Here is a 27,019-nt window from a genome sequence, read left to right as displayed (position 1 = left end):
ATCTTTCCTTCTCCCTAGTCTCCAGTAATTGCCCAGCAATTCAAAAACCGAGAGATTTCCGCCTCAACCGTCTTTGATGTGAATTCGGCCGCATGCCTTGGGGGGGGTTGGAGTGGAGGGGGTTCACAATAGGCGGCGCGCCTTGTAGGGCTGAGGTCTCGAGCGGCTCGGACGTTAGTCGGAAAACCCCGGTGAAAAGGATCTCCGGCGATGCAGGGCCGATTGGTAGGGCGGACTGGCAGTCTGAGCGTGGCAATGCGCGAGATCAGCTCGAGGGAGGATGCTGGCTCAGTAAGTGGCCAAGATCGAGGAAGGGGAAAAAAATTGCAGAAGCAAAAGGCAAAATGGCAAAGAAGTGGGCAATCACGCCAAAATACCGAATCAGACCCGACAGAGCCTTGGCCAGTGTGGTTGCTCTATCTGTTTCCTTGGAGGAGAGAAAGCGGAAGTGCCTCTTCGCCCCGAGTCTGCACCAATAGCAGGGTTCAGTTGCGGGCGGGAGTCGTCAGCCCAGACTTTGGCGCCCCACGCCCAGGCAGACTCGGTCTTGGCCCGGCGGAGATACAATACACGCGAATAGCAGGGAAGGGGCGGACAATACGGGAACTTAGTACGAGCTAGGATTTCAACAGGGTCCAGAGTGCAGGAGGGAAATGCGGAGAAGTACGTGGATGGTCTCACATATAAGGGGATGGGAACTATTTATAGCGAATTCGAGAGAATTCCGGGACTAAAAACGAGACAAACGAAGAGCAGATGATACATGGAGACCCCTGTCCTGTATGCAAATACCGGTATGTTTACAAGACATTCCGGAAAAGCGGGTCCGGTTGAGCCTGTAAAACGAGATGCTGATTGGCTGCTTCTCTTGGTTCGCACGGGTTGGCTGGATTGGCACTAGGAACAAGCAGCCAAGGAGGTTATCGTGTGGAGTAATTTACTACATAAGGTACCAGAACGTACTGTGATGTTCTCTACTAGAGCCTCCTCTACGATGCGATGATACAGTCAAATTCAAACACCCTTAAGAACGAAACTTAAATCACAACCTCGTGGGGAATAACTGCGCACGGCGCGGTAGATGGAAAACAGATAGTAACCCGCCTCGAGCGTGCAGCCTATACCGGTGAACATATATGCTATCCATACAGGCCGACAGGCCTGGACTCGGGTGCTGCAACCCCAGCCGGGGCGATTGCGGGGAAGCAGGAGCGGGATTGGGAGAAATGGCGGAGGATGGAGAAATGGCTGGGAGTCACAAAAAGCAAACATGGTAGCACGGCCCAGGATCGTCCTGGATCCTCGTCGTCTCGGCCCGACCGCTTCTTCTGGCGGGCCTCGCGCGTAATTCGCAAAAAGTAGAACTTGAAAAGGTCCATCAAACCCCCCCTGGTGCAGGGTTTAAAGTGCTCGAGGACCTCATGGAATTGCGGGACGACACCTTTCATTCGCCTGTTGGCATTCCTTCTACCTCATCACTGAGTCGCCGCCAGTTGTCCGCCTGCAGCTCGGAGTATTTCACACGTTCCTGGCTCCAATCCTGATGCAGTCGGCTGATATGGTACTGGCTTTGCTGGAAGTGGACGAGTTCATCACGAATGCATTCCCTGATGAACACTCCACGGGCATGTTGTTGCACAATCGATTCCTTATCCTGCAGAAGAGGGGAGGTTAGGTCACAGGGAAATAAGATATTGATCATAGCAGAAGAGGGCGAACAAACCTTGAAAATCGAGTCTTCTACTTTCTCGATTTCTCCGGGCTTTGCGCTGCCCGATGGGCGCGTCCGCAGATCCTGCAACTTGCGTTCACTGGCTTCGATCCGCTTCTCCAGCTGCGGGATATTGTTCCGTGCATATCGGTCTCGGCGATCAAACATCTCACGCACACTGACGAGGCAGTCCCTCTGGCGCTTCAGGTCTTCAAGTACACCTTCGCTCCATGCTCGGGCCTCGTCCTCTAGCAGGCTTTGGCTTGCCGATAGATGACGGGCAGTTGCCGTGATTCCAGTATTCAGCGCCGGAACATCATTTGTATCAATGGAGTACGTGTCTTTGGTTACCTCGGTTAAAGACTGCAGCGCCAAGGAGAATCGGAGGTGGTCCGCCGCCAAGCCTTCGTTGCGCTTGGCAAGGCGTTCGAGAAGAGCGCACAAATTAATGTAAATCTCAGCTGAACGTTTGACGCCACTGCGTACTGTATCAAAGGTATCTTCCAGGGTGGCTGGCAAAGAATCCTCGAGGTCGGGAGGGAGTGCCCGGTCAGTAAATTCATCCTGGACTGAGATAGTCGCCTGCTTACGCCAGATAGCAAGCTCCTACCCGAAGGGAAAAAAAAATCAGCGATTACGCGTTTTTGGAAGGGTTTCAGGTAGGTCATACCGTAGGCACAGTCAAAAACATGACTACAAGCTGTTCTTGGCCGAGGACGGGGTGGCGAACAAGGGCATTGGTAAACCTGACTAGTCCACGGCGACGTTTCTCCAGAAAAGAAGATGAGTCGGCTGATAGGTGAGTACCATTCACTTCAGAGCGTGAGCATGTCATTTGGAGCGCTTCGACCAGCGTACGACGTACCTGATACCCGCTTGGGTGGAAGAAGGGGCAATTGGCGGAACGGGAATCGCTTCTGAAGGCAGTCGAGAAGCCATACGAAATCGCTGTATCGGCGGACGACGGTGCTCCCCCTTCGCGCTGATTTGACTTCATAGTTGCGGTGTTGAAACATGAAGACACCTTCCTTCTCGTTGAGCAAGTTAACCGTCACGAACTCCTCGACTTGCGGGTTGGTCGAACGGGGGATTGCTATTGACCGCCGTTGAGGAGGCGGGGGTGCAAGAGGGTTATGATCTCCCGGAGCAAATCCGCGAGGCGTATCATTGAATCCAGGCAGGTCTGTTGGCACACCGGCATTGCCATCCCATCCTGATCCAGCGCTACTAGCCAATGCGCCAGTAGTCTGGTCATTCGTGTCCTCCCGTGTCACTTCAATCCTGCTTGTATCTTCAGCTTCATTCCCTGACCAGGCGTTGTTGGTAGAGCGAATGCTTCCGTAGCCGTTCAGTGTACTGGGCTGGGTAGGCACCTCATGGGTATGATTCCTGTGTAGGTCAGGACTGGCCCATGGGTCCGACTCCAAACCACCCAGTGACTCTCTTCGAGGCCGTTGGGACCGTGCCGAGGTAGGCTCTTGTAAAGACGTAGGCTGGGACGGAGGGGTTGTCGGTCGGTGGTTAGTTGATTCAGGGTTGCGTAAACGGTCCAGGAAGCCACTCTCAGGCCAAGGAAGGTCTAAATCAAGAATTAATACGGTGCATCATCTGGGGTTCTGCGATGTGATGCCTACTCTTGCGATAATCATCGACCGTATCAAAAGATAGGTCTTCACCTTTCTGTGCGAGCCCAACGAGTGCCAGTAAGACATTGAATTCAGCGCGGCCAAGACCACTTGGGCTATCTTGGTCGCCTGAAACAACCAGGTTCAAGATCTTGCCCTGGTCTGATGCGCTAAGTCCACTAGTTGACAATATCTCTCGAACAGAGGTAAGGCCCACGCCGGTGCCCACCTTATCCCCGCTGTTGAGGATCAAGTCATATGCGTCGACATAGCTCTCAGGGACATCGGTCGCAGGTAGAAGTGTTCGTAAGGGATCGCGCCTCGCAGTCCGCCTCGCAGTGTTACTCTGCCTCCAAGGTGAGGAGCTGTCGTCCGCGTCGTCATCCGCGAAGAGGGAGGCTGAGCCGGTGCCTGATTCGTCCGCAAATAGGGAGGACTTGGATCGGTGAGCTGAGTTGGCCGCAGAGGGCTCATCCGGTGACGTTCCGAACAAGGACATCTGGACGCCGCCGCGGGGGGAGGTGATTGTGGGCGCGCAAGGGGAAGTCGGGGTGAGAGGTACTAGCGGAGGTTGCTCGATGACGAATGGGCTCGACGATCCGGAGCTAGCTCGGTGGCTAGTGCTCAGCTGCGCAACGCTCTTCTTGCCCCACAAGAGCACAATTCTACTCGATTTTAGGGTAGCTTGATGTGCAGCTGTGATACTCAAGGAACAACAAAGGACATTGTCTCAAACTCCAGAAGCCCGCGTTCCTGGAGAAGATAATGGACTTCGGGTCGCCAAGATAAGGTCCAAATATCTCGTACCCGGGGCCGCCGCTCCAAGGTTCGGGCTGTCAATCTTAAGATCTGGTTGAGGCCAACCAAGTTAGATTTCATTGCTGCGTGAGATGTAGCCCTCTGACCTCAACTACGTATTGGAGGGGACTAGGAATGAAATTGAAGCAGAATGCTTTTATCTTATACATCCTTCACCCTGGCAAACGTATCCTGCAAGTTATATACCTACAGATATCTCTATGCTACCGGTGGGGAATGCGCGGATTCGAAGCCACAAGAGGCGATGAATATAGCACTCTTGCTTGAAATCCGTGGCCCGTAAAAAGCCCCGCGGATTTCAAAACGTATGCATCCGAGGATGGTATATCATGTACATCCAGCCCCTGTCCATCCATCCTTTTTTGGTTCTGCGTCGATCCTCCGGTTCGAGGACAGTGTGCCTTAGCTCCCGTGAGCCCCAAATATAGCCCTCTTATCTCCAAAAGCTAAGAAAATAGGATGCAGCATGGGAAGTCATCGAGCCACTAGTAGTTGTTCTCTATCTGCAATGACGGGTTGCCTAGTCAAGTAGGGCAGGCCTTATCAGACATCGGAGGACGCCTCCGACTTTCCAACTTATAGACCTGCCAAGATGTTACAAAGCCCCAGAATGAGATACTTCAGCTTGGACCAAGAAGGAAACCAGATCCGTCATAGATAGTCGGGCACGATGTCCGATCGGCGAACGCTTGCGTATTTCGAAATACGTAAAAAGCTGCTCGAGCTTCTTGATTTCTCTAAGTCGCATCCCACTCGTTGCGTACCGAGACAAAATTATGTATTCCACTAGGGTATCACGATTGGCCAGGCGCTCACTATTCCAAAGAGCCACTGGCAGCAACAATGGCACTCCCCGGCGTGGCCTCACTATGCTAAATCGACCTAAATTTGAGAACGAAAAGCCGGTACGTGGAGAGCTTACCTATCTTGTCGCACTCACTGAATGCAAATGGATAGAAAGACTATGCAAAAGGCTCACCCGAAAGGGCGGAGCTCACCAAAGCCATTCAAAAGCTGAAGAGCGAGTTTCCGATCCCTATTCCAATAACTATAGCTGGTATTGAGGTACTTCTAACAAAACGAAAGTCATAGATCTTGGCTAACAAAGTCCCCTCCTCAGGTTGAGCAAAAGACATCCCGCACTCAGGCAAATCCCTCCCAACATCGTGAGATCGTGGCCAACTACACCTCTGCCACTCCAGACCAGGTCCACGCAGCAGTAGATGCCGCCCTCGCCGCCAAGCCAGCGTGGGAAGCCCTGCCATTCGAAGATCGCGCCGCAATTTTCCTACGGGCAAGCGAGCTGGTCACCGGAAAGTACCGCTCTGATATTGTGGCAGCTACAATGCTTGGACAGGGCAAGAACATCTGGCAAGCAGAGATCGATGCTGCCGCAGAAACCGCCGATTTCTTCCGAATGTACATCCAAGAAGCCTGGGCTCTTTTTTCACAGCAGCCACCTGTCCAGCCAGATGGCCAATGGAATAAGATGGAGTACAGGCCTTTAGAGGGATTCACCTATGCGATTTCGCCATTCAATTTCACTGCTCTTGGAGCAACTCTGATCGGACCCGCAGCCTTGCTTGGGAACGTGGTCATCTGGAAGCCGTCAGATTCGGCATTACATGCTAGTTGGTTGTTACACAAGATTCTTCTCGAAGCTGGACTCCCCAAGGATGTAATCCAATTTATCCCTGGGGACGCAGAAGAAGTGACGAATGCTGTCCTTGAGCGATCAGAATTCGGTGCTTTGACCTTCATTGGATCGACGCAAACCTTCAAAGGAATTCAAAAGAAAATTGGCGATGGTATCGGCCGCGGCATCTATAACTCTTATCCCCGGGTAGTGGGTGAAACTGGCGGAAAGAACTGGGGTATTGTTCATCCCACTGCAGATGTGAAAAGTGCAGCTTTGAACACCATCAGAGCTGCATTTGAGTACCAGGGCCAGAAGTGCTCTGCAAACTCTCGCACATACGTAGCGGAGTCGGTTTGGCCAGAATTCCAAAAAATCTTGATCGAGGAGACCGAGGCTCTGAAAGTCGGAAACGTCGAGGACTATGGGAATTTCATCAATCCTGTTATCCACGAAAGATCGTTCGATAAGTTGCACAAATTCATTGAAGATGCTAAGAGTGATCCCGAGCTCGAGTTGGTCACAGGCGGCAAGACTGCCAAAGAAGTTGGCTATTTCGTGCACCCAACTGTTTACCGCACGTTGAACCCCAAGCACGACATCATGTCCCAAGAGCTCTTTGGTCCCATCCTTGGCATCCATGTCTATCCGGATGTTGAGTTTGAGAAAACGTTGGACTTGATCGATACGACTTCCCGGTATGCCTTGACAGGCAGCATCTTTGCAATGGATCCCTATGCAAGTCGGCACGCGCAGACTCGGTTAAAGCATGCAGCCGGTATGTTGTACATCAACACGAAATGCACCGGGTCCACTGTGGCGCAGCAGCCTTTTGGTGGCAGTCGTGACTCTGGCACAAATGACAAAACGGGCACGATGGCTCATCTGCAGAGATTCGTCAGCACACGCACAATTAAGGAAGAGTTTATCCCGTTGGAGAAGGTCGAGTACCCTTCCAATGAGGTTTAAGATACTAGCAGGACCTCCTATTCAATACTATTGAGATCGTTAAACTAGGTCCTTGACTTTGTATATCAAGTGAAAGAGAAGATACCGTAACCACAAATATTGCAGGAAATGTTAGCATGAGGATTATATCCTGCAAAGATTGCTTGAGAAGCTAGCATGGTCGACCTGTAGTCTGTATTCGTAGTCTGTATTTCTTGCAGGGTTTAACTTTCAGATTAAGATGGCACTTACAAACAGGGTATGTTCTTGGGTGCTTCCCGGACTTTCAAGATGGCCAAGCAAACCGCAGTCCACATGAGAAATGCAGGCCATGTGTCACTAATTGACTGGCAACTCAAGATTTGAAAATACCTTTTGACAAATATTACCTCTTGAGTCCACGGGTGAGATGGAATCTTCTCTCCTTCCAAGCCGATATGCGGGGGTAACTTTGACAGCCCGAGTCGGATGGGCAATCCGACGGAAATCAGATGGCGATTGGGATAACACACCAGAGCGCTGTGACAGTGGGGCTGCATGAGAACTATTAGATTGCTACAATAACTTGTTGAGCTGCACTTAAAGTGTTTCTCAGTCTATTAAGCTAAAGTGGGTAATCAACGCCTCCGTGTCGTGAGCAGCTACTCCTTGTCAAGATGTTCTCTCAAGTCCCCTCTATCCGCCACATCCCAAGAGTCCATGTTGACTCACTAAAAACTGCTTCTTTGAGAAGCTATCATTCAAGTAAAAATCGCCTTTATGATACTATCGTGACGACCACTGTGAAGCCGCCGATAGAGTTGCCCCCCCATGGCACGTTTACCGACAAGACTCCTCGTACGATCTTTGATCTTGACCTCTTTAATGACATCAAAAAAATTCCTGACTCCAGCATTATTTCTCCTCAAAACATTAAGCACTTCCGAATCCGCCTTCTTAAATGCAGATCGAAATCCTATCTTGAACAGGCTTCTTCGGTGGACGGTATACAACCATTTTTGTGCAGGGACAAATCATCAAGAGGTTTCAAGGACTGTGACTCAGCTTAAAGCGATAGGATATCAGGGGGTTATTTTGGGGCATTCTAGAGAGGTGGTGCTCGACCCGAATGAGAAGGTGGCACGAGATGAATCGGGCAGCACAACCTATAGCGGCAAGTGCTACGAGGCCGTGGAAGCATGGAAGCAGGGAACTTTGGACACCCTGGCCATGGTGGGAGCTGGCGATTTCCTGGCGGTCAAGTAAGAGGCAATCTGGACTGTCTACGAGGATTTCGTAACAAATGCTAATCTTCACCTAGGCTGACCGGTGCTGGCCCAATCTCTATTGACGCCATGGCGGCGCAAAAGCCAATGCCCGAGATACTTGTGAGAGCTATGGACGAAATTTGTCTTGCGGCCAAGAAACAAGGATCTCGTCTATGGATTGATGCGGAGCAGCAGGTCCTACAGCGAGGGTTGGATCACTGGGCAATCCAGCTCATGCGCAGACACAATAGGTCGCCAACACCCCTTGTTTATAATACAATTCAGGCTTATCTCAAAGGGTCAAAGGCCAACGTCGACCGACATATTGAGACAGCTGCTAGAGAAACTTGGTCTCTCGGGATCAAGCTGGTTCGAGGCGCATACATTGAGCATGAGACACGTTCTTTGATCCACGACACCAAAGAAGAAACTGATCGATCTTACGATCTGATCGCTGAAACATTACTCAGTTGCCAAACACCGGCTCATGAAAAGAATCTGCAATTCCCCAATGCTGCGCTCTTCCTTGCGACACACAACGCGGCTAGTGCAGCCAAAGCAATTTCGATGCATCAGAGGCGTCTCATTGAGGGGAAAGCTACCATCCCGCTTGAATGCGGGCAGATTCAAGGAATGGCAGACGAGTTGAGCTGTGAGCTTGTGCAGAACTATGAGCGAGCCATGCAACAGTCCTCCGCTGCTAATGTTCCAGTGCCCAAGGCCTTCAAATGCATGGCTTGGGGTTCTGTTGCGGAAATGTATGCAGTATCTATATCGTCGGGCTATTGAAAACAAGGACGCGGTCGAGCGAACTCAGCATATGGTTGATGCACTTTGGGTAGAGCTCAAAAGGAGGGTCTTTGGCTAGTGGGAGATTTTGTCTGTCAACTCATCGATATTGAAGAGCTCCCATTGATGAAGAAGTGCATCTAGTATCAGCAAATGTCCTCAGCTTTGGATCCAATCCTGCATGGTATCAAATATGGATTTATGACGCAGACCGATCTTGATAGGGAACAAGCAGTTACAGATTTCAACCCCCATTTTCGTTGAATTATCGCGAGGTTCGTTAACAAGACTGCAGTTCCATTTGAATGAAATTTAGATTATCTCAGTAAATCTATTTTAACGCCTCAATATGTGTCGAAGTAACTTCCTGTTAAAGTTCAGATAATATTGAAGATTCAAGACCACGATTGACACCACGACCGGGCACGCCTAGTCAAGATCCGACAGTCCGTTCTGGCTCACCGCTGACCCAACGCTCTTATCACAGAAACTATAGACTACGTCGACTCCCCACATTGTTTCCCCGCTTATCATGTTATCCTGCGGGGTGGCGGTTACGCTGATAAGAACGTCGGAGGGCTCTTCCGACATGGATCACTCAACAACCCCGCTACTCCAAATACTTGATATCGGTGGAAATCGCCGGATGCCAACTGCTTGATATCGCCAGATTGTTCTGTTGGTTCCGTTAGCCGGTATGCCAGTGTCTAACGGCAGATCGAGAGACAAAAAGTGCCAGCGGGCGTGAGTTGCTACCGACATCGGAGCGTGATTCCGTTCTCTGATCTATGAATTCCCCATAGTTGTGTACGATGTCGGTCGATGAAAGTAAAGTGCTCGGGCTCTCAGCCTTGCGCGCGATGTGCTCGCAAGAAAGCGCAATGCCATTTTCCTGCTGAGGATATACGGATATCTGTTTCTGAGCGGTAGGTCCGGGACATCGAGTTGTTCTGCATCCTGCTAAATACAAACTAGTTATCTCCGACATCTTGAACAGCAATTGTCTCAAAGTAAGCGTTCTTCACCACAGGATGTCCCCGCCGAGCCCACGCCACCGGCTACCGATAGCGACATTCCTTTACCAATTACTCCTCAGAACCCCTTAACCTTGGACAATCGATCCCATGTTGGTTGGAGAGATTTAGAAGGCGGAGAAGAGGAGTATCATCTCATTTCCCGAGATCGACTTATTGCGACCGAGCAGCATGTGGGAGGTGACCCTGACATTGAGAATGATGGGCATAGGTCGAGGTTCTCCAGGAATCCATTGGTGGATAAAAATCCATCGTTCCAAAAGACACCCGATGGGCGCTTTTGTAAGCCAGGGCCTGGCCCTCGAATCTGAAGCCTGCATACTGATTGCATTTGGATAGGGTATATGGGACCAACATCTTCATGGTCCTTCTGCCGTCGCGTCCTGGAACTCATAGGGAGACGAGTTCCTGAATCAAACTCGCCTCCTGATCCGTTCCATTTAGATGGGATGGCCTTCAAGCTACAGTGGCGTCCAGCCGCACTAGATGATGAGCCTGATGTTTCGAACCTCCCGCCACTTGACTACGCCTTGTTTCTGTTCAACACGGTCAAATTCTATTTTGGTTTCTTGTCTTTCATGATTGATGAAGATCTTTACCTGCGGGACCTTCATGAGTTCTATAAAGATCCAGCTGCAAAGGCCGCCGCTTCAAGGTATTGGTATGCCCAGTACCTCCTGGTACTTGCTTTTGGAAAGTCATTCCTTTCCCATAAAAATCCGTCGGGAATCCCGCCAGGGTACCAATATGCTGCAAGAGCAATGGCATTACTGCCAGATCTTTCTGGGATGCATGTCGATCCATTGACATGCATCCAAGCTCTCGCTTTAGGAGCTGTCTATCTACAGTCCATCGACATGAGGCGAGCCGCATTCCAGCACGTAAGTATCTGTAGCTCTATCGCCCTCGGACTTTCCCGTGCTAACTTTGGGAAGATTGGGCATGCTCTCCGTGGCTGCATCATTGAGGGAATCCATCGACATGTACCAGAGGATTTGGCTGGGCCAGAACTCTCTCGCCGCTGCAGGACCATATTCTGGGTCGTATATATGCTCGACCGGGAGTTTTCCGCTTTAATAGGAGCCCCAAGCTCCATTCGAGATGAAGACATCACAGTGATGCTGCCAGCCGAGGTCGAAGATTCGGTCGAGCACATTAACCTTACGTTGCATGTCCGTCTGTCTCGGTTGATGGCGCAAATATTATCAAGTAAGTAAATTTTTGGGATTATATTTTTCCTCCTGGCGCTGACGACACTTTCGAAAGCTGTTTATGGAGTCGGCGATGAGTTCAACGGATCTCTTGTGAGAAATACCCAAACACTTCTTCACAGCATGGCCGAGCTCTCCCACGACCTTACGGCATTTCTCAATACACATTTCCACGGACTGATAAGTCGAGCATCCAAAATGGCAATCAGGCTGATGCTAGCACACCATCATGTAAGACCGTTTTAAGACTTCACATGGAGATAGCTTGCATGCTAACCTGAGGCAGTGTGTTGTCCTTACAACACGCCCTCTGGTCATGTGTGCCCTTCAGATGCACATCGAGCGCGCTGAAAGGCAACGATCGCCAACCATATCACTCTCTCACCCTGTATCGTCTTTGCTGCAGTGCTGCGCAGATTCTGCCCAGACAATCCTCCAGACTCTCCAGACACTAGCCGACGACGACTTGATTGGTAAGAGGTAAACCGGCCTCAACTGAAAGCCAAACTAACCTTCTCCAAGATGCCTTCCTCCCATTCCAGATCGAAGACGCATCTTCTTCAGCCTTCGTCCTTTACCTGATCCGAGCCATCGCCCCATCTCTCATCCCAAATAGCACCTGGTGTGACAACTTGGAATGTGTGCTCGACAAACTCATAGCGAAAGGAAACCTTGCTGCGCCTCTCCGCAGACGTGAGTTGAAACAGCTGGAGCAAATTCTGGCACCGCTGACTCCCATGTCCACCGATACACCGGAAACGACGCCGCTTCAAGATACTCATGAAGAAATTGATGCCTTTGAGCATATAGACGTTGGCGATGAGTTTGAATGGGATCTTCTCGGGCTCAACCCGTCAGTGAGCCTTCCGCCGCGAGAATTGCTGGACTTGGCGGACCAATTGGATATTGAAAGTATTATGCGCTCAGTTGGCGGCGGTTGTGTTGGGTAAATTGGAAATCCCTTGATACGGGCCCTCAAGAATTCTGTCACAATTCTTAGAGTCCTGAGTCTAAGCTAGGATAAAATCGTGTTGGAGGTTGGGTAAGTTCAAGTTTCATATCTAGATCAAATGGCTAAAGTACATTGCAAACTTCGTTATACTGGTACAACTGGCATCTCCGCTTCCTCATTGGGGGTCGGTGCTGCTGGCTGTATGTGGAAGTGGCCCATTTGAAACAAAGCATGCTGCCATTCAGGCATCCCAGTGCCCTGCACAAGGAAGTAGTTGGTGTCGTCTGGGAACCATCTTTCCCTCCGCGTGAAAGCCTTGTCACTTCCCTCCAGCGCTGCGCGACTAGCGCGAGTAGTACGCGCACGCTTGTCACCACCGCCCTGGTCCTGAGCCCAAACAGCGTACAGGCGGTCACGGTATTCTTTCAGACGCCCGTCGAATACCATGATGGATCGGATGTACGGCGCGAGATCTTCGGTGATAGGAGAAAGGCTGCTTTCGAACGAAGGGGCAAGACGGCCTGGGGTTGCAGTGTAACGAACACGCATGATCGGCTCAAAGACCTTTTGAAATCCTGCTTTTGCCGATGGGTATACTTGCCGGCTAAAGGCTAATTGCGACCAGCCTTTGAAGATTCGATTGATGCTGTCCAATTCGACATCCTCGGTCGGTGAGCGGAATGTTCGGGAGAGAAGAGTGTCGAAAGTGAGTCCGATGGACTCGCTCAAGCCGCTATACTCTGGGGCCAGGTCGGTTTGGAGAAGAGGGTATGCGTCAATATAGTTGGAGCGATGAGCTGTTGGCATAGGAGGTAGACTTGTATCAAGCACATCCTGATTCCAAGTTAGCGTGTAATGGGGTCAGTACGACAATAAGTGCGGTCGTACCTTTGAAGAACCCAGAGGGCACCGTGAGCAAAGAATGTCCAAGGAACTTCGCATTTCGGAGTAGTCTGCCTCCCGGCTAAGCATATCGAGTTGCTCCATCTTGGATTTCGAGGCATAATGCTCAGGCGGCATCATCGAAGCATCGGTATGACCGCTTGCTTCCTCTATTTCTTGAATACCTAGCCTCCACCAATGGTAGGTATTGCGCAGTGCCTCGGTCTCTGCCTCAAGGGGCTCGTCTTGCAGGAAAAGATCACGGTTCAGCCAGCCCATATACGCTTCATAAGTATTTAAGCTGAGAACACGCACTCTTTCACCATTCTGGTCGACATTACTGCTTGGTGGCCACAGAGGCAGAAACCAGTCCAGTCCTGATTTGGTGCTTCCCACTGCCATTTGACACCAGAAATTGAGGTCTGCCAGCGCTCTTCGAATGTCAAAGCCAGTGCCATTATAAAGCTTTGCCAAAGCACTACGCTTCAACAGGTGCCCTTCACAAGCAGCTACCAGGAGAAGATAATCGACAGCAAGTTCGGGAGGGGGCCTCTGGTAACGCAGGATAGCATGTAACGACATGTCCTGGGTAGGAAGACGGCTTTCATCATTGCAGGTGATGATTATTGGCCGCCGTGATTGGCTGATCAGGGTAAGTACTCCTGTCCAAAACTGTTTGTCTTCCTCAAACAGGATATCTGCTTCCTCCAACAGAATGAGGGACTGTTTCTGCTCCCGGGATCGCTTTGTCAAAGGAGGCTCACCCCCCGGCTTCGTGTCCATCTGCGGTGTTTGGGGGGCCTTCGTAGGCGGACCTTTGAAGAAGCTCACTAATTTATTTTGTTTCGAATCATCTACCACACCAGAATCCTTGGTTTTGACAGAGACCTCGCCATTGTCGTTCAGGAGGTGAACTAAATGATTTTGCGTCATGTCACCGACTCTTTCCAGCATGTCCCGCGCACTACGGCGACTGCCTGGGTTGATTTCAAAAACCTCATAGTCTAGCTCTTTAGCAACTGCATACACTGAAGCAGTTTTACCGGAACCTGAAGGACCGCTCAGCAGAATTGCGTTTGTGATTCGGGGTTTCTCCCCGTCATGTTGAGAGGAAAGCCCTCTGTCGCCTGGTCGGATGACAGTTCTGTGCGAAGAAACTGTGACATCACCCGCAAGCTCATCTTCCGAGCCAGAAATATTATCCATCTCCGATGCTTCTTCTTCACTAGAAACAATGAAATCATCAAGCCCGTCCTTCTGCTTCTGCTTCTTTTTCTTCTTCTTGTCTTTCCTAGGCCTTTGGCCATTGATTCCAGTTGAAGCCTTGCCAGTGTCCACTGATGTTACTTTGAGATGCTCAAGCCAATCGCGTAGAATATAAGCTTCTCGTCCCATCTGAAGCACGTCTTCGGCGGTCTGAGGAGCGTACTTATGTGCCCACAGTTGGTGTTCATGCTTGCCAGAATCAAAGGCTGAATATTTTTCTGGTAACACAGCAGCGAGCTTCGATATCACAGGTACACGACTTGCATCTGCAACCGTCGAAGTGGCTAGCTGGGCAAGAACTGCCTCCTTGATAGTTCTTCCGCTCGCGGTGGATCGAGTGGGATGCCGAAGAAGAGAAGGAGCGCTCTCGCTTGAGCTATAAAATCCTCCAATCTTGCGTGCAAGGGCGGTGCTTCTGAGTAATGCATTTTCCTCATCGGTCACGCTGACTGCTGCCAATTTTGATTTCTTGTAATCTTGAGTGGAAGGCATAGCTCCATCTCCTCGTAGCTGCCGACAAGGCTCGATTCCACTCACATGGAAAAGATCTCGTGTAGGCCAAAGGGGATGTAAAAGCTCCTGGAATTTGGGTTTTCGAGGCCGGGAGGATGGAAACGTTGTTACAAGAGGCTTGATGACCTTCTTGGCAACCGGCTCCGAGTGTGTGTTTTGCTCGGGCAAGTCTTGTGCAGTATCATCGCTTCTTTCAGACATGATATCTTGCGGTTTCGACGGTTTCTTAGCGAAGAAGGGATGAGTTGGTTTAGCCGGCTTCTGTTCGATGTTGGCTGGGCGAGCAGGGGGAGCAGGGGTGGTGGAGTATGTGTTTTCTCGCCCCTGAGGATTGCATTGATCGATGCACCGAGGTCTGGCGACTTGTATTTGAGAATAACCACTTTGCTCTGAACTTTCCGAGGCCTGCCCCGGCTTCCGCCCTTTCGATCTGGCTTACTTGCAACAGGAGGAGAGCTCAATAACCGTCCGTTGGAATTTAGTCTTAGTGTTTTTCTTTCCTTGTCGGATTGCGCTGCCGGTATTGTGGGCTCCGCCGAGGGAACTTGGTTCGAGGTGGTAATCGGTTGACCTTGCTGTGGTTCTTCGGGACCAGGGAGAGTTGATGTAGCTGGCAGCTCAATATCCGATATCTTGGTTGCAGTTGGGACAACTGGAGTATCAGCCGAGGGGCGTGGTGGAGCGATTTCCTTTCCTAGCCATTCTGACAACCCGGCTCTGAGCGGTGCGTCTCGATCAGCCTTCTTGGATTTTTCTGTCTTTCGCCTCTTCCTCCGGCTAGAATTGAGGTCTTCTTCGGGACTTTTTGGGGACGGGGGCTGTATTTCCATGGCTTCGGGGGCAGGCGAGCTTGATCTTCGAGGTTTCGAGGCAAGTGAGGTCGGTTGTTCTGGCAAATGGGTATGGTTTGAGGAGTTTGGGTTGGGTGCAGTCAAGACGTTTGCAGGCTCGTTTGACGGGACTGATCGCGGCAAACCCCCCATAGCCTGTGAAGCCGTTATTCCACCGGTAAGTTTAGCTGACCAGGCACCCCAAATCATAGCTCTCGTACCTTGTTGAAAGAATGGATGGATAGTCTGCGGCTCTCCATGTCCCATACCTTGCGGCGGGGATACAACGGTGTCCATGTGAGGAGCGCACGGTTTTCCAAGGTCATTTGAGGAAAGTACAGGTAAAAAGTAGCTCCAATGCGTATTAGGCCGTACCACCCAATGTGGCTGGCTTCAACCAGGATCAGCAATGAAGATGGCTTTTATCGCGGGTTATCGCTGCAACACGTACGACGCGCCCCAATCTCGCGTCTGCGGGTCCGACCGCCCTGCCCACCGCCATCAGATTTAACGAGTTCTCAGTTTGTTTCAGTACAGGGCTCAATCTATATAATAGTACATTAAGCATGGCACGAGAATAAACTTTTCAAGGCTCCCAGCTTCTTTAAAATAGTCCATAAGCATCATATGTTTCTGTTCATAGAGCGCCTATTTAGGTAATATTGAACGTGCACTCTATTCCGAATACGCAAAATGCAATATTATGAGCTGTAGTCTGTATAGAATACGATTCACGCTCTAGGATTATTCAACTAATCAATCAATCAATCCATCCATCCATCCATCCGTATTCATCATCATAGTAAGAACAGCATCTGGGCAGCATGTTCAAGTGTATAATTACAGTGTTTGGCTGCGCTAGTCCCTAAATGGCTAGTATAAGTGTGGGTCCGGCCCTTTCTTATTCCGAAAATTTTTCTGATTCGTACTGTCGGTCTTGAGCTTCAGGCATTAGGTTTTGACAGACTTGGAATTCGAGGCAATTGTTACCTTTCGGGCTTGCTGATTATGGATCTGCAATCTCCCTCAATTCTGGCACAACTGCCTCGTCCCCTCCACGCCACCACCGGCAAAACCCGTATCGGGGATGTCTTCAGTCTCGCTGATTCCAAGAAGCGCAAGCGCTATGAGGTCGCTGTGGCGGTTGACGGAGAGGCCGTGAACATTTACAATGTGAGACTGAAAGCTTTCAAATTTAGCTCCTTGCTCTTCATGTCTAATTTTTTCTCCGACTCAAAACAGATTCAAACTCCCAAACTCGTCACATCCTACGCCGTTCCGCCCCAGTCAAAATTCTCTTGTCGACCATGCTCAGTGCGCCGAAAATTGAAGACGACCGTGAAACGACAGACCTTTGCTGCTGCAATCAAGCCCGAACAGCAGATCAAATCCTTCGTGGAAGAGATCAGCAGTGGCTCCAGCGCTCCGACCATCTCCTCTTCAACAACCACCATCAAAGACTCTCGAAGCCCAGTCGCATTCCTAGGCATTGTTCCCTTCAGTATCAAGGATGGTGTAGAATCTGACCCTTTCGATATCATCGCGGTGCATGAAGACGGTCACGTTCGCCGACTATCATCCGACCTGAAAACTCAGCGCTGGAGTATTCAGCACAGCGAAATCTCTAAGGTTTCGTCCACTCACGCAGTACACACATGCTTTTTGATTGATTTGGAGGATGCGCGTAAGGGTTTATTCAAGCGCCGACAGGACCTTGTGGCCCTTGCTCTGGCTGGATCGAATGTTGGCGAAGATGAGCCGTCAGTTTTACTCGTCTTGTCGCTTCCTACAAATGCTGGACATATTGCACTTGAAGATGTCAATGTCCAAATATTTTCTGTGCCTGCGAAGTCCATCAATTCGTCGGAAGAAAGTCAAAGACTTCAACATCTTCAAACGGTGACAGTTCCCTCTGTCGATGGCCTTCAGAAAGTTAGCGCAGAAACCCTGCAGTGGAATTTCCACTCGGGCTCTGCGGGGCTGCAATTGTCCTTCGACAAGGGATTTATCAACATTGATCTATCGCAATATTCACCTTCAGTGACATCTCAATTCATATTAGATGACAAATTTTCGTCCGTCATGCGCATCTCGCCCCAATGCGTGATTGGCGCAAGTGAATCACTAGTTGCAGTTTACGATACCCAATACCAGTCAATCCAGCGCAGCATTGCGACAAGTGATGTTCTATCCAGCAGTGGCTTGAACACTGATCGCCCTACAGTTTTCATCACTTACTTCGCGAAGCTAGGAATTGCCGTCGCAACCAAAGGAAATACATTGATTGCGTTCGACTTAACTTCGCTCCATACACCTTCCGCTCCATCGCTCAAGCGGTCTCGGGATGGCCTTCTGATTGATGCGATCGGCCGCGGTATTGGTTCATCTGCAGCTCAGTGGGATATGTCGTCGAAGAAGCGTCAGGCAGAAAATAAGGCATCTCTGCAACTTGATTCGACTGAGAAAATCGAAAAATGGAATGTTTTTACGAAGGGTGTGGAAGAGGCAACCAATGCTCGTGATACTACCAAGTTTGACAATGCGTTACTGGCATTCTTTGAGGTCGAAACTCCTGCGGCACTTCCAACAGAGTTCATCAACTCGGAGTATTCCCTCTTCATTCTGTCGAAGATCTTTGCCATCGAGAACGTGGCATCCTCAGATGCAGCTACGGCTTCTTCCCAATCCCAGCTACGAGTTGTTCTATGGCCGAAAGCTACCTGCAAGTGGCTTCTTCGTCTCGGTCACTTTACCCTAGATAACATTCAGGTTGCCCTCCGCCGTGTCAATAAGCCGCAGGTCCTCCAACCTCTACCTACTGGTTCCTTTGTTCAAGCCTTAGTCGACTCCGACCCATCGTTGGGACATATTAACGAAGTTATCCGTCATTCCTCGATTCTTGCTTCTTCCGATGAATTGTCATTCGCCTTGAAGCATTTCTTAAAACAAGTGCACTCCTACTTCAGCACCCTCCAAGAAACCGCTAGGGCCATCTCCAACAACGATGCTGCGACGCCTACAGAGGAACTTACTCGACGTCTTGGCAGTGAGAAAACCATCGTCGAGGCAATCTTCAAGGGCTTGAATACCTCTCTCAACAAGCTTCATTCACATCCCATCCCTTCCATCATCAAATCCCTCCGTTCCAACCTCTCGCGTTCAGAGCTTCTGTTCATGATCGATCATCTCCGACTCTGTCTTGCCACCGGTGGCTTCACATCTCCATTCGGTGAAAATCCCCCCTACGCCCATCACCCCTGCACAAATCAAACCTACCGTTTCTCTCAAGACGATCAGTGATCTGATCAGTGCGGCTGTGGACGCCGTTGGCCCGTCTGGCTGGGTTTCCGCACTGCCCTCTGTAAATGAACTCGATCTCAGCTCTGGAGCACTCAACGACGCAAGCCGGGAAGCCGAGCTCATCACAGACCTCAAGTCAGAGGTATCCGCTGCGCTCGGCGGCATCGAGGAATCGCTTTATCTGAAGGGCATTCTGCGTGAGCTACTTTCGTTCACTGAGGCCACGCAGGCTATGAAAAAGCATGCCTCCAGCAAATCGGAACGCGACACCACCCCCAATCCATCGAACTCGGTACGCTATGAGAAGCTCAATGGCGCCGATCTGATGATATTCACTCAACCAGAAGATGGCGATGGCTTTGATGCGGATGCAAGCGGCAAGATGCTACCATTGTCGATGAAGCCTGCTTCCAAGAATGTCTCAAAAACCAAGGTCAAGAAGTCTACTGGTGAGACTAAGGCTCGCACTTCACGTGAGATTGGATATCTCAATCGCAAGGCTGCGGGCAAGTACTCTTTCGAGAGACTGCTTATCTAGGCGGGTTTTGGCGGACGTATCTGATATTCCATGTGTATAATGTAGCATTCCCCCTATCACGTACGAAACGGAGTTTAGACCAGGCGAATATATCTCAAAAGTTGTATTTATGATGTGATGCGCTTCATTCAAGACAAAATCTCACAGTATCAGTCCCTTCTTAGGCAGCGCCCTTAAAGTCATTTCAAATTCCTACCTAGCACCCAGCGGCTCTAGCATAACATCAGTCTACGTCCTTGGCGTGGCGTTCACCCTGAGAATTGAATCTTCGCCCTTGGAAGTTGTATATGCCTGCTAGGATCAGCTAACCTGGGACGATAATCAAGAATATAGTCTACTTCAAGTCAACCACGGAGACCGCGACGCAACCCAAGAAAAGGCCAGAACTCAGTGCTATTCCAAAAGATATTATGGCGGCTTATGTTTTATTGAATGCATTTTTATTTTATTTTTTTTTCTGCCGCATTTATCAGAAGCGGAAGGACATAGGAGCTCCTTCCTTGAATATTGAGGAATTCCTTACTTCGGGGGGAACGTGATTACTATCCAAGGCTTAGTAGGTACTTTGAGAACGAGAATCCTGTCCACTAGTACTACTGATAGTCCTAATTCACTTCAATTTTCTTTCAACGTGTCTTCATTTCCGAATTGTGGTATTGCAGACAAAAATCCGACTGAATTCGTGGTCGTCAGGATCTTCAAATTTAGACGTGATATATATTGCGGTCAGTCTCTGGGCTCTCAGTCTCTTCAATATGCACTGGCAGGTGAACCACCCTTTAAGTTGGAATGACAAGACCCAAGTCCTAAGGTCTGAACAAAATTCAAAAAATCATAGCATCTCATAAATTTCAATTATCTAGGTGTCATTCTAGTTCAACTTCTAGCCTGTTGAAGTTCCGAGGCCAAGGTTGCTCCCAAGGTTGTACTTGTACGCAGTACTTGTGGATCGCCTCCAAAGGGGGACCCGTCGGGAAGAGAACTTTGGATATATCCAAAGTTTAGGCGTAACGGTATAGAGTACACCGCTCAAAAGAAAATGACGCTGTTCCTACTCCATTCCAGATCTGCCTGTCAATAGTACTGGGGAACTGGGAACTATCGGTCAGGGCTTAGGGGCGTTTTTGGAGTTAACGAGTGGAACCTCGACAACACATCGGGGTTGAACCCCAGCGCGACCAATCAGCCCAGAGATAGTTTGATTCCCATCAGACCATTGACGTACTAGCCTCGTATTCTTACTGTAAGTGGATATTGTGAAGATCGCATCCTCCCAGGATCCGAATCCCAACCCTCCCCCCAGATTGTGTAGGTGACTGGCCGAGAGTGGCGCGCCCGGAAGCACCAAAATAAACAAGGAGCTTCAGTGGAGCAAAAGGCTGCCCGGGCCAACCATCTCCGCACTTCAACCTTTCAGATTCGATGGCAGTTGTTGCAGCTCAATGTTCTCCTAGAGGCCAAAGACTCGAGACCTGCCTTTCTAGAGTCTGGGGTGGGACACACCCCTAGCCTGGAGAAGTAAACGCCGGAGGACAAAAAAAAGATGGGCCACCAGAGCAACCAACCATGGCTCGACAGCCTGTCTGACGACTGGGAATCAGCGCCTGCGACACCCACAACTCCCGGGCCCGCGCCAAACAAACTGCGATCACCAAAACAGCGGACCCCCCAGACGAATTCCCCAAGTCGCATTCCAGTGGCCGCTCGCCGCCCCGACCAACAGTCGCCCGCCAGCGGTCGAAAGGTCACTCGCCCATGTCATTTCCACAGGAGGGAGCCGCCAACCCCGAAAACACCGCGAACCCCCAAAATCCTCTCCAAACCACGATCCCCCGACCCATCCAAGCTCAAAACAAAGACCCCGACTGCCAGCCCGAAGGTGAATTCCAGACCGAGTCCGAGGCCAATCGCGAAAAGCCCACGGTCCGCCTCTAAACCCAGCGCGGCTACTGCCGTGAAAGCTGGTAAACAATCCGCCAAACAGCCAGACGTGATGGCGACGCGCTCTCCCCTCCGAGCGGTCTCCAATGTATCCAACCAGTCCGACTATGAGGCAACCGACACCGTTCAGATCAAACCGAAAAAGAGTCATGAGGGCGCAGGCACCCCAGAATGGCGAAAGCGCCTGGTGCGCGGAGAAATCCCGGTGGGAGAACAACGCGATCTTTTCGCGCCAATGGGCCTAGAAAGCGTATTCAAGCCACCCACCCCCGGGTCTGTGACCCAGGAATCAATCGCATTTGCCAAACAGGACGATCATCCGTGGGACTTCACCGATGCGACCTCCCGGCAAGGCAGCCTCATGCAGCGAGACGAGCCTGACCTCAACGATCGCGACTCCCAACGCGCCAGCGACGATGAAGACTCGGGTACTGGCATGTTTTCGCCGTTGGGCACGGTCAATCGGGCACCCTGGGCGGACAAGCGACCCCGCGCCGATCAGTATACAGAGGGCTTGTCACAAGGAGATACCGACATTCGCACCGCGAGCGGGCTGGAGGACCTTCGCAACGAGGGTATTACACCGATTACCTTCACTCGCAACAATACTATCGAGGGCAACGGCACCTCCGAAGTGATTAAGTCTGCTTTGAAGCAGGTAACCAATAAATTGGAAGGGTTGTCCGTAGAGAACAGCAAGTTTAGCAATCGACCGGATTCGCCGGCCAGCGATAGCTTCCTTTTCTACAATCACAGTGATCCTCGACCTGGGAGCTCGCCCACGAGGATAGCTTGCTGGATGTGACGAGTCACTCCTTACCGCAGGATCTGTCCATGGGCACGTTGGACTTCAGCCGCCGCAAAGGCAATCGTCCTTTCCACCAACAATTCTCTCCTTCGCCCTTTCCATCCTATCGCATCCCTCCCAAAAGTCTCGCGAACGTGAAAACCCGCAGCTCCCCTCTTTTCAGCCGCTCACAGACCAACGGTTCCCCCTCACTCCCTCGACCTTCCTCCTCCCACGTGCGCCCTTCGACGTCCGGGGATGCTGTCCCAAGAACAGGAGCCATGCCATCAGGAAGCCCCCTCAAGCTGTTTGGTGAGCATGATACCTTCACGAACAACCGTCTTCTCCGTCGCATGAGTCAATTTGAGGAGACCTTCGAGGATGGCTCAGACGGTGATGAGCCTCCTTCACCCTCGGAAGAAGCACGCCGGAAAGGAGAAGGCCGCGGCTTTCTGAACGTGCGACACGAGCCTTTGAGCGAAATTACTCCCCGTCGAAGCGAACGCTCCCCCTCTCGTAATGCTCAGCGGCCTCGACTGACTCGTTTCGGAGATGGCGAGTTGGACAAGTATGACTTCTCTGATACAAGCCCTTACGAGCACAAGCTAGTCTATGACGAATCCCAGGGCTTGAATACCCGTCCGTCTTCTAGAAAGAGATCTTCAGGGCGACATTACCTTCGCCGTGGGTCGCGAGAAGGATCGATCAAGCAGACGAGGTCCGCAAGCTCTAGCTTTACCCGGAAGCCGTCCGCGTGGATGCGTCAAAGCTATTACAAGCACGGCGGCGACGCAACATGGTCTTCGTCGCGGGGTCATAACAAGGAGAACATCCCATTCGCCGAAACAAAAAGAGTCCCCAAGAAAGCAGCGGATCCGAACCCCAAACGTCGTCGGACTGTCGTTCGCGAAACCAACGAAGCAATGCAACAGCTTCACCAAGCAGGTGAACTCTCACCGATGTATGGCGATAGCATGTCTCTTCTCCAGAGAAGTTTGCTGCAACATGGCATGCAACTCGACAATGGCGATTATCTGGCCCCCCCCGGGATTGTCCCAGTCTATGCAACGACCGAGAACCCCTACTCCTAGCCAAATCCGCTCGGCCAAGTCATCCAAGATCGCACCGAGCAGGCAATACTCGGAATCTAACTTCGACAATCTCGATTACTCCGATTCATTCTCCCTCGACGGAGATATCCCTCTGGTCAAGGTCACTGGTACAAGCGATTCTTCCCGGAAAGGGTCCATCACAACCCAGGACTACCTTAACGAAGCGACGAAAATCATGGATCTGATCCGTGCCAAAGGAAGGCCTGCACCAGGATTATCAAGCGTCCAAGAATCTGAACTGGACAATGGCGATCCAGATAACGATGATCCTGATCTTACTTACGAAGATGAGTCTAGTCGGGAGGCATTTTCTCGGCCCCCTAGCCGCGATGGGACAGACCTTCGTAAGATCAGGGAGCCCAAACAGCTGAACCCGCAGATCCTCAACTATTTAAAACAGTACCAAGAAAGGGAGGAAGGGGGAGTTCAATGAGTCTGCTATGTCGCTGAACATGCATCCGAAGCATCGAGATGGCGGGGCTGGAGAGGAGAGAAGAGCAGACAGACTTGCACCTGGCACTAGAAAGCGGAAGCCTAGTGGCCCAATGGATGACATTGCGGATACCATTGCCCAAGATCTGATGACGATCAACACTCAAATGTCCGGCTTCAGCATCAATTCTGTTCCCACGGGATCTTCTCAAAATTCACAAGCGAAGGGGATGTTATCTTCGGAAATGGTGGCGCATCTTTATCCCAGAGCAGGTGAACGGCTTCAGATACGATCGCTCAAAGCATTCATGGGTCAAGCCCAATGGCCAGAATCTTGCACCAAAAGCCTCTCTGGGTGAGGAAAACGACCCGTTTCAGGACATCCCAGATCTAAGTGTGGACGAGTTGCAAGAGATGATGCGAACCAATGGGCCCGAGTCTCCTTCAAAGCCTTTGTCAGCTCGTAAGCCCGAAGAAGCGACCGAGAGCCAGCCCGACGCCAACCTGCAACCGGGCGGCAGAGCTCCGTCGGTCAACGAGAGCTCCGTGGATTCCAAGGGTTCTCGTTCATCAACTGGACCAGCTGGCACAAGGGCGACTTCATGGAGCACTGATGAGGTTCAGCAGAAGGATAGTCACCAAGATCTGGATGCTCATGGCGTCCAAAAGGATAGCCATCGAACCGATGCCCCTTCACAATCGAACCAGGGGACTAGCTTATCTCGAACTTCATCTCATTCGGGACGCGAAATATCAGTGGGAGGCGAGAACTTCATTCGACGGCCTGTATCAAGAATCGACGAGCAAGTCGAAGAAGGCAGTGAATACGGCCTCGTTCGTCGAGAGTCTATGGATGTTCAGCAAACTCCAGGCCCCGGCTCTGGGCGTTCGCTGGTTCCTGTTCACTCAGAGGGACATGACACCAGTTATAGCTTCCATCTGAGCCCGCTCGCTGAGTTCTCGGTCAACCAACCCGATCATCTTGAACATTCCCTGAATTTGGAGATGAGTTATGTCGCCGAGCGTACGCACCCAACATCCCTTCGACAAGTCCATGGTGCATTTGCGCTTGCAGACGAGGACTTGGTCAAGCATATCACGGATGTTGAGCCGTATGAACCGTACTGGGAACATGTACGCCGGTTGGCGCTTCGTCAGAAAGGCCTTCTTACCCTGCACAAGCTCGGCGAGTATTGCCCTCGCCTCGAAGATCTTGACGTCAGCGACAACGAGATTGGCCAATTGAGTGGCGTACCGACCACCCTACGGACTCTAAAGATCCCTAGAAATCATCTTTCGGAATTGACTTCATGGGGTCATTTAAGCAACTTGCAGTACTTGGATATCTCTGGAAATGACATCGAGACCCTGGATGGGTTTTCGAGCTTGATTCACCTCAGAGAGCTCAAGGCGAATGATAACCAGATTCGAAGCATTGACGGAATTCTCGAACTCAACGGCCTTCTTAGCCTCAAGTTAAGCAACAACTCGATGACCACTGTTGACTTTGAGGGATGCGAGCTGTACGTTTGGCAACCATTACGATTTTTCTCCTTCTTTCCAGGGAGGAAGATATGCTAACACTTTTTTTGCAGCACACGTCTTCGTGACCTTGACCTGAGTCATAATGGCTTAACCGCCGTTCGAAATATCGAGTGGCTCCCGGCCCTTGCTACACTGGACCTGAGTGCCAACCAGATCGATCTGTTGGAGCCTGTGGCATCGCTTATCAGCCTTCGTGCGTTAAGAATTTCCGAGAACCGGCTTGACCACCTGGACATGAAGAATTTCCCGTCTTTGAGTCTCTTGTATCTGGATCACAACCGACTATCCAGTATAAGTGGCCTGGGTCATTGCCACAACTTGGAAGTGCTCTCTCTGCGAGAACAGTCCCACCCGAGGGACCCGGCGGCCGAAATTACTCTCGACTTGGACCTCGGCGCCGTGAAAGATATCCGCAAAGTATTCTTGTCATCTAACCAGCTGTCCTCCCGATGCCTTTCTCCGTCTTCTCCTCTTCTGCGCCTTCAGCTGCTTGATATCGCAGCTTGCACCTTGCCTCGCCTCCCCAGCGACTTTTCCTCCAGCTTCCCCAACGTGAAGGTGTTGAATATGAATTTCAACTCCCTTGCTGACTTAGAGCCACTCGTCGGCATGAATTGCCTCTCACGATTGACCATGGTCGGCAACCGCCTTGCTCGAATGAGAAGGGTCTGCCAGGTTCTCAGTCGCCTGGGAAGAAATGGACGGAACAATCCATGTTCTCTTCAGAAATTGGACATTCGGGGCAATCCCCTGACTGTCGGATTCTACCGCCCGGCCGTTACCGGGAGTGGGAAGCAAGATGATCGCCGAAAACTTAAGAACCAAGAGAAGGCCGCTGTCGAGCAGCAGAAGAATCGCCGAGATCTCTCCGACGCCCTAACCGATCTTAATGAGAATGACCATGTCGTCCAAGCCGTCACTTGGGAAGAGGATGGAAAACCTGAGACCGACATCGAAGTCAACGATCCCTTTACACTCCCGCGAGCGGACCCGCACGCCGATGAAAAATATCTCGGCCACCTAGACCGCGCTACCCGGCTCCGTCGGAAGGTCCTCGAGCTTCTCTTATACGCTGGTACAAGTGGTTCTCTCCACACGCTGGACGGTCTGGAGCTTCGGCCTTCGTTGGGGAATCACTCAGCGGATATGGGACAGGCGTGGACCAAACTTGAGGAGCTCGGTGTCTTGCGTAAGAAGGCCATCACTGACAAACCTTCTTCCAATTGAGCATTTACTCGATTCTACCAATATTGTTGATAGCGTGCATGGTGTTTTTTTGTTTATTATTATTATTTATCTTTGCGCTTAGATGAACCTGTCTCTGCGGGGGCCATGTTGGGTGTTTTGTGTCTGGTTCATTGCATGTTCGCATTCTCCTGGAGTTGATCCCTCGGGTCCTAGCAACAAGCGTCTTATCATTTAAATGGGGAATATTATTCTGAATTACATCTGGAAAAGTTTTCTGATTTCTTCATTAGACGATCCCTCCAACTGAATCGCTTTTGCCCATGAATCTGATAGCCGGGCTCACACTCGAACCGCCGTTATGGGTCAGACTCTCTGTGTGCGCAACTCAAACGGCCGATGCTCCCATCCAGCAACCCGCCTGGATCCTCGAGAGGTCTGGGCCCATTGGTATGCAACACCTGCTGACGTAGACCGCAGACCCTGCCACCCCGTGTGAGTATGTGCTGCGCGAGGCCTGGGATCCAACGGCGTACTAGTTCCGCATTGTATACCTCATTGATGTGCCAAGCGCAGGGAATTGAACCATTAGTCGTCCTGCTCCTTTACAGAAGTAGATCCTTCAACTCTGCAAGACTGGTCCATGTTCTGAATCAGTTGCTGAGAATACGCATGCGTGCTTGGCTCTATCTTGGCGCCTATCCGGCTTTATGGGT

At 50.9% G+C, this 27,019-nt stretch overlaps 8 protein-coding genes across 8 annotated transcripts; 5 read left to right on the top strand and 3 right to left on the bottom strand.

The window, feature by feature from the left end:
* Positions 1-1,139: 1,139 nt before the first annotated feature.
* On the bottom strand, positions 1,140-1,379 carry N7468_003754 (uncharacterized protein; the record flags this gene model as incomplete). The annotated part of the gene is made up of 1 exon (XM_058473051.1): positions 1,140-1,379. The coding sequence occupies one exon, from the start codon at positions 1,377-1,379 to the stop codon at positions 1,140-1,142; it is 240 nt and encodes a 79-aa protein (XP_058332054.1).
* A 65-nt stretch (positions 1,380-1,444) lies between these two features.
* On the bottom strand, positions 1,445-3,835 carry mvp1 (sorting nexin Mvp1; the record flags this gene model as incomplete). The annotated part of the gene is made up of 4 exons (XM_058473050.1): positions 1,445-2,317; positions 2,382-2,503; positions 2,577-3,290; positions 3,346-3,835. 4 exons carry the CDS (start codon positions 3,833-3,835, stop codon positions 1,445-1,447), a joined length of 2,199 nt encoding a protein of 732 aa, XP_058332053.1.
* Positions 3,836-5,024: 1,189 nt separating this feature from the next.
* On the top strand, positions 5,025-6,760 carry N7468_003752 (Aldehyde/histidinol dehydrogenase; the record flags this gene model as incomplete). The annotated part of the gene is made up of 3 exons (XM_058473049.1): positions 5,025-5,060; positions 5,113-5,220; positions 5,276-6,760. 3 exons carry the CDS (start codon positions 5,025-5,027, stop codon positions 6,758-6,760), a joined length of 1,629 nt encoding a protein of 542 aa, XP_058332052.1.
* Positions 6,761-7,395: 635 nt separating this feature from the next.
* N7468_003751 (proline dehydrogenase family protein) lies at positions 7,396-8,854 on the top strand (the record flags this gene model as incomplete). The annotated part of the gene is given in 4 exon segments (XM_058473048.1): positions 7,396-7,723; positions 7,746-7,980; positions 8,040-8,733; positions 8,753-8,854. The coding sequence occupies 4 exon segments, from the start codon at positions 7,396-7,398 to the stop codon at positions 8,852-8,854; spliced, it is 1,359 nt and encodes a 452-aa protein (XP_058332051.1).
* Positions 8,855-9,597: 743 nt separating this feature from the next.
* On the top strand, positions 9,598-11,970 carry N7468_003750 (Zn(II)2Cys6 transcription factor; the record flags this gene model as incomplete). Its single annotated transcript, XM_058473047.1, has 7 exons — positions 9,598-9,701; positions 9,751-10,091; positions 10,149-10,690; positions 10,745-11,018; positions 11,076-11,251; positions 11,307-11,493; positions 11,543-11,970. 7 exons carry the CDS (start codon positions 9,598-9,600, stop codon positions 11,968-11,970), a joined length of 2,052 nt encoding a protein of 683 aa, XP_058332050.1.
* Positions 11,971-12,116: 146 nt separating this feature from the next.
* N7468_003749 (uncharacterized protein) lies at positions 12,117-15,760 on the bottom strand (the record flags this gene model as incomplete). The annotated part of the gene is made up of 3 exons (XM_058473046.1): positions 12,117-12,806; positions 12,861-14,995; positions 15,073-15,760. The coding sequence occupies 3 exons, from the start codon at positions 15,758-15,760 to the stop codon at positions 12,117-12,119; spliced, it is 3,513 nt and encodes a 1,170-aa protein (XP_058332049.1).
* Positions 15,761-16,471: 711 nt separating this feature from the next.
* Positions 16,472-19,301, top strand: N7468_003748 (uncharacterized protein; the record flags this gene model as incomplete). The annotated part of the gene is made up of 2 exons (XM_058473045.1): positions 16,472-18,759; positions 18,845-19,301. 2 exons carry the CDS (start codon positions 16,472-16,474, stop codon positions 19,299-19,301), a joined length of 2,745 nt encoding a protein of 914 aa, XP_058332048.1.
* A 1,543-nt stretch (positions 19,302-20,844) lies between these two features.
* N7468_003747 (uncharacterized protein) lies at positions 20,845-26,345 on the top strand (the record flags this gene model as incomplete). The annotated part of the gene is made up of 6 exons (XM_058473044.1): positions 20,845-21,900; positions 22,068-22,990; positions 23,121-23,485; positions 23,553-23,821; positions 23,877-25,096; positions 25,169-26,345. The coding sequence occupies 6 exons, from the start codon at positions 20,845-20,847 to the stop codon at positions 26,343-26,345; spliced, it is 5,010 nt and encodes a 1,669-aa protein (XP_058332047.1).
* Positions 26,346-27,019: the final 674 nt, after the last annotated feature.

The sequence above is a fragment of the Penicillium chermesinum genome (assembly GCF_028974085.1).
Source record: "Penicillium chermesinum strain IBT 19713 chromosome Unknown utg000003l:1.0-5111272.0:1.0-5115320.0, whole genome shotgun sequence".
Taxonomy (NCBI): Eukaryota; Fungi; Ascomycota; class Eurotiomycetes; order Eurotiales; family Aspergillaceae; genus Penicillium; species Penicillium chermesinum.
This window is presented reverse-complemented; position numbering and strand designations above follow the sequence as displayed.